The following is a 6,084-nucleotide window of genomic DNA, read 5'->3' as shown; positions in this document are numbered from 1 at the left end:
TTGGGCTCTCCTTTGGACTTGTAGAACTCCTTCTAGACCTCATCCAACCGTTGATTGACCAAGTGCAGCTGAGCTCGGAGAGAGTCCATCGAGTCGGATGATAGAGTGTTGGGCTCGAGGGAGCTCAGGGTGGTGCGTCGTGGCTTGGAGCACTATGCTCTAGTGTGGGCCTCGGGTTCCCCGATTGCTCCTCTAGCAAAAGATTGACATCCACTGCTCTAGGTTGCTAAGGGCCCGGAGATGGCACTCGGGGTTCGGTGGCAGGCATCGTTGGGTCCCATGGCGACAGCGGTGGTCAGGACAATACCAACTACTGGGCAAGTTGGTGGATAGGGGGATGATAGCCTGCATCATCCCTGCTAAGGTTTGGACTTGGTGTGTGAGGCTAAGGAATGCCTCGGCTGAGATGGTAGGTTACCCCATGGTGGTCCCGGGAGGCGACAACCTAGGATCATTGAACAACTACCAATAGTAGCCTGGGGTCGTGATCGAGGTGTTTACTTCTGGGCTCGGAGGAAGTGGGGGCTGTCCTTCGAACCCAAAGGTCGGGTGTGGCTCTTCTCCGGGACGCTCTCTCGGATTGTTCGACTGGGGACGTTCTTGTAACATTGGGCCCTCCTTCTAACACTAAAAATATTGGTGAACCTTTACGTCGTGGCCGAAATGTCAACACGGTTCGGTCCGATCCCGGATGCGTAAAGTTGCCAACACGGAAGCTCGGGTGGAAGAAGTGAGCGTCGGGTTGGGTTGAGTTGTGGGCTTCGTCGTTTACTGCTTCGTCGCCGGGCTCCTGCACTTAGGTCGAGGTTAGGAGGGGGATTTTCTGACTCGACTCTTCCGAAGCTTAAGTTAGAGTGGGACGGAATAAGAGAGAGTTGGGTGTTCGAAGTCTCCTCTCATTGGTTAGAGGGTTGACTTTTATACCTACGATTGAGCGATTGGTTGTATGTGGTCCTTTAATGACTGGGGACTCCTCGGGAGGATGGCTTATATTCTATAGACAAGCTTTGATCGACCCGTATGGGTTAGTGTCATCTCGAGTTTTGCGAAATAGCTTTGGGGTGTTCGACGTTGTGTGGCAATGCTATGGTCGATGCCATCCTAAATTTTACGAAACGACTCCGAGGTGTCCAGTGTTGACCTGTATAGCACCGAACAATACAAAAATCACGTGATCGCCTCATTCAGGTCTAAGGTATCACTCTATACCAGACTGAAGATCGTTTATATATTGTCACGTGAATAATGTTAAAATATATCATATCGAAAGTTGTTACAGCGAGACATGTTACAACGAGGGACCAAAACTTTGACCACAGTATGTGTATTTACCAGGTGAAACAAAAGCTGCAACTTAGCACGTACAGCTGGCCCCGCCCGTGTGTCCTCTGCTGTACCAACAACAGTGAGAGGGTTGGAGGACACAAGTAATCTTTAGTTATGGGGGAAAAGTACGAAACATTCAATTCCATGGTTAGAAGATGGGAATTTATAATAGAGTTGAAGACATCCTCTGTGACTCGGATTGGATCATCACCAAATACGTACATCACACATCGGGCTAAAATGAAAGCTCTACTGAAGATCTACCATAGCATGCATGAAGAAGAGAGTGGAGAGCATTTGACTGACTAAGACAATTTTTTCTCCTTTTTTTTTTTTTCTTTTTGCTGGAGATGTGTACAAGAGCTAAGATAGCAAGGATAACAAGTTCTCTATCGACTGCCAAAAGGAGGGATTGAAACTACAACCCCCCAAGCAAAAAGAGAAGAAAGAAGAAGATTTTGAGCCATCATCATCATTAATTACTCTGAATCACTATCTAAGCTCTCCATTGCCTTCAATCCAGCTCTCTTCTGCACGCACCAAAACCAGCTATCATTAGAATTAGAGCCACCGTAAACCAAAAAAAATCACTTGCCTTAAAAGAACAACTCAGGTCCCCATAAGGAAAAAAGTCAAAAAGGAATGACAAAGAGGAGGGAGGCGGGGGCATCTTAATTGAGCCCATCAATGTAGCCACCCCCACTCACCAGACATCACCAACTATCATTATTATGTTTTCAAACCAAACAGTCAAAAAAGAAGAGCCATGCACATGATTTATACTCGTGTCTCAGGAAGGCCGAGAGGTATGGGAAGACATGAACTGTGTTGTACATTGGAGGTAGAGATAGATGGTTGAGGGAAACAAGTTACCTTCTTCACACTTTTCTTCTCCCTCACTTCGTATCTCCCTCTTGTCAAGTCCGAAAGCCACATCCCTGGAAAACAGTACTGAACACACCAAAGCCCACATCACAATCCCAAACGATTAAGACTTTAGTTTGTTTTATATAGTTTCTGTGGATCAAGAAAGAAAGAGATAATAAGCCATACAAAAAAAAAAAACAATTCTAATGAAGCTTAAGGAATAATCTCATACATTGGTGATGTATGAGATTATGGATGGATGGATGGATTGATGGAGAAAGAGAAGAATATTAGACCTGGAGGGCTTTTTCGATGTTCTTGGCCCTCTTCTTGGGCCTGTGGGGTAGCTTAGTCCCCTTCATGGCAAGGAAGTCATCCTCTTTCTCCTTCCTGGAGAGGGATACATAAATCCTCGGCCACTCGAACTTATCCAGATTCAGCTTCTCACCCGCCGTCATGGTGCCGCCGCCGCCACCCGTTTCTCGGTCCGGTGCCCGCTTCGACTGTTCTGGATTCGCAGAAACATCTGCTGCTGTGCAGCCGTTCAGGGTGGCCTTGGCTGAAGCCTTACGGGACTTCTCCGGTGGGGATGCCGGGCAACGCCTCTCAGTACGAGTCAGGCCGCTCGATGAATCCTCGGTGCCTCTGATCATGGGGAGATGGCGGACAAAACAAACAAACAAAAGAGGGGTTTAGAAGAAAGCAAAGCAAAGCAAGCAAGCTGAGTCGAAGAGGGCAAAGAACCTGTGAGCCTACTATTAACTTTAGATGCCACTCAAAATGAGATGTAAAACAGTATTAACCTACAAAGCCCCACACATACAGGTTTACTGCCTTGTTGAATCCAGGCCAAAACACAAACAAAAAAGTAGTAGAAGCTCTTAAAAGACAATAATACCTTCTCAAACATCAGAAAAGCAAAGCTAACTGATAACATGTCTCTCAAAAACAACGACGAAACAAAAACAATGCCAAGATAAAGGGACAGAGATGCATCATGGTGGGCCAGCAAAGCCAATCTCCCTGAACAATAAAGGCCGACTTGGAGGTAGTCATGATGTAAACTGAACAACAGAGAAAAGGAGAGACTTTGATAGAATGCGCTTATCTTGTTAGGACACAAATGGAGAAAAAGGAGAGACGACAGAATTAGAGTTCATTTGTTTTGATGATTAACACAAATGGACGCAGGAAAGTTCCATAAAATTGCCTCATCAAAGGATGCTAGTATGCTTTTTTATCTTGTTCGGTCAGGGCTTGTAGCTGTACCACAAAGGATCAAAGCCTTGCAACTGCGTCCACAAAAAAGCAACATCATCTAACATGGAAGAAATTAACAGCTTTATAAAAAGACGGCCACAGATTCTTACAAATTTCCAGTCACTTCACACCAAAAGGGCAATCTTTATCTTCTATCTGACAATATTACACGAGTTTTAAGAAACAATTCCTGGCGAAACCACCAAAACAGAGGCCGCTCTCTCAACATGGAGATATGGACACAAAATAGTGGACAGAAATGAAATAAAAGATTGAAACTTTTTTATACATAAACTATAAAATTAAGATACAGAAGAGCTAAAATAAATTAAAGATGTGATTTTTTTTTTTTACTTCACTTTGTATTCAGAAATACGTCGAAAGAGTAGCAAAAACATGAGCAGTAGAAAAGGAGAGGGGGAAGGGAAGACTAAGATCGAAGAATATGATAAGAAACCACATGCCTGGTGATCAGAGGACGGTGGTTGGCGCCCATCGAAAACGAGCCACAGGACGGAGGGGGCATCACCGTGGCCGCCGATCTCAGCTGTATTTTATGCCTCGAGTGGGTTGCGGGGGACGCCTCCGCCCTCGAACCGCGGGACCTCTTGTTGTGCCCCCACTGGAGCAGGACGTCGCCGCCTCCGTCAGGGCTCAGCCCGTTTACCTCACGATGGTAGTGGTGGTTCTGAGCCTTCGCCGCCGTAGCAGTGGAGGAGGAGGGCGGCCGGTCGCTGGACCGCGCCGGTGACGAATCCGAGGGGAAGGAGCAGGGTTGGTCTCGTGGTGGGGAGGGATTGGCCGATCCTGACGCGGATCTCGCCAGTAGAGATGGCTTTGCTTCGGAAGTGTAGTCGAGAACCGCATCGTGTTCCTTGCAGGGTCTCAGGCAAGGTTTCCTTCCATTACCGAGGGGAAGCACATCCGGAATCACTCTCTGGTATCTGCGCCACAAACATTTGCATGCAAGAGGTCGCTGTAATGGCATCAAATCTGCATCATGTCTCGATAGATCCAACCAAATATCCTACATAAAGAGGCCTAAAAACAAAAAATGGAGATCAAAATGCCCTTCAAATCTATGGAAACGCCGAAAAAGAGGAGAGCTTTTTGGCTCAAATTGAATAAGAACAAAGGATGTTGTTGGGACGAGCACTCGACATTGACGAATCGCTGTTCCAACGGCAAACGTTTACCAGCCGCCAAAGAAGTATAAATTTGGAGAAGAAGAATGCCTCGACCAAGAAGCCAAACAGAAAGGAAAAACATCACCAGCAAGCCAGAGTAGTCTTATGCCTCGCTATCAATCCAACAATAGAAGGGAGAACGAGGGCAACGACAGCAGTGTCCCAAACTGTGTCCGGAGGAAGAAATCATCCCAAAAAAGCGTGAAAAATAGATCGATATAGATCACGAGGGAAAGTTCAAATCTTAGAAGACGACGCGATCCTTCCAGAGCTGAAATTGGGTCATAGGTGGTCTCCTGTGGACAATACCGTGCCAAAGACTACAAACTAAAGACACACCGGAAGAAAGAAAACAATCATAAATCCTAGAAAACGATGGATCGCAACCATCAGTAATCTACCGGCTCCTCGGAGAGACAGTCGGCGACAAGTACCCAGAACGACGATTAGATTTGGAACCGTTTTGAGCCAAACTAGAAGCCCCAACAAAGTTTTGCTGCAGCCGATAAAGGAGATCGGCGGCCACAAACCTGCTGGAGCTGGCGGTCCAATCACCAGGAGGAAAGGAACACATTCCACCTCCTCCACCTTCCCTCCTTGCACCGATTGCAGGCCTCACGAAACCAAATCGGGAAAAAGAACTCCAAAATTAGACCCTTATCAAAGAGGAAGAAAAACACGGGAGATCTGTGCGAACCTCATCATGCCCCAAAGCGGGATCGATTCAAGGACCGGTCTCACCGCAATCCATTTCACAGGAACTCGCACATTGATGGCGTCCTTCGAGATGCGGCAGCTGCCTCCTCCCCAATCTAGTTTTGTTGCCACCACTACCGGCGCTATCTGCCTGAAGCAGAAGAAACCAATTTGGGAGGAAAAAAGGAAGAATGGCAGGCAGAGAGAGAGAGAGAGAGAGAGAGAGAGAGAGAGAGAGCTCAGCAAGGGAGGAGTAGAAATGGGGATAAAAATAGCGGCTTTGGAGCCAACATTTTTACAGGATGCCTCCTCTACTCTTTGTTCTTTACAGATCGAACCCTGCGGCTCTAAACTGCAAAACAAAAGCGATGCGGGTCTCGATCGATTAGATATCAAACCCGGTCGGATCGGGTCAAATTCGAATACACGATTCGATTCGATCGAATCATGAGTTGGATCGATCCAAAACCATACGATCCAACAGCTTTTATATTTATTTATTTTCTTTCTATATTTTTCACTAAATTACTGATACAATTAATTATATGTACCATTATATAAACAATTATGATACTAATAAAATATTTAAAATCACTAAATCGCCATTAAAATGAAAAAGAAAATAAATTTTTATTTGACATGCGCCGTTGCTTCTTCTTTTACTCCCCCATCTCTTCAAGAAAATTACAGTAGGAAAGTAATGATTTATAAATTTATATTATGATATTAACCCGAGGCGCAATAAATG

The 6,084-nt window shown here is 45.7% G+C and overlaps 1 protein-coding gene across 3 annotated transcripts; it reads right to left on the bottom strand.

Annotated features, from left to right (window-relative positions):
* Positions 1-1,452: 1,452 nt before the first annotated feature.
* On the bottom strand, positions 1,453-5,570 carry LOC103988810 (uncharacterized). Of its 3 annotated transcripts, none has more exons than XM_009407451.3 (5): positions 5,338-5,570; positions 3,918-4,397; positions 2,490-2,838; positions 2,200-2,277; positions 1,453-1,856 (listed from the first exon to the last, which is right to left on the bottom strand). In XM_009407451.3, the coding sequence occupies exons 1-5, from the start codon at positions 5,343-5,345 to the stop codon at positions 1,806-1,808; spliced, it is 966 nt and encodes a 321-aa protein (XP_009405726.2). In that variant the 5' UTR covers positions 5,346-5,570; the 3' UTR covers positions 1,453-1,805. The 3 variants fall into 3 exon arrangements, with proteins under 3 accessions (XP_009405726.2, XP_065044198.1, XP_065044199.1); XM_065188126.1 differs by lacking the exon at positions 5,338-5,570 and adding an exon at positions 5,171-5,331; XM_065188127.1 differs by lacking the exons at positions 1,453-1,856; positions 5,338-5,570 and adding an exon at positions 5,171-5,331 and having other exon boundaries at positions 2,207-2,343.
* Positions 5,571-6,084: the final 514 nt, after the last annotated feature.

This window comes from Musa acuminata, chromosome BXJ1-6 (genome assembly GCF_036884655.1).
Source record: "Musa acuminata AAA Group cultivar baxijiao chromosome BXJ1-6, Cavendish_Baxijiao_AAA, whole genome shotgun sequence".
Lineage (NCBI taxonomy): Eukaryota > Viridiplantae > Streptophyta > Magnoliopsida > Zingiberales > Musaceae > Musa > Musa acuminata.
This window is presented reverse-complemented; position numbering and strand designations above follow the sequence as displayed.

Excerpts from the sequence above, each read along its gene's own strand:
- LOC103988810 (XM_065188126.1), bottom strand. The coding sequence starts at position 5,214 with ATGTGTTCCTTTCCTCCTGGTGATTGGACCGCCAGCTCCAGCAG. Across the intron at positions 2,839-3,917 it reads CACCGTCCTCTGATCACCAG|AGGCACCGAGGATTCATCGA; the intron begins GCATGTGGTTTC and ends CCCCATGATCAG. Across the intron at positions 2,278-2,489 it reads ACATCGAAAAAGCCCTCCAG|TACTGTTTTCCAGGGATGTG; the intron begins GTCTAATATTCT and ends TGGTGTGTTCAG.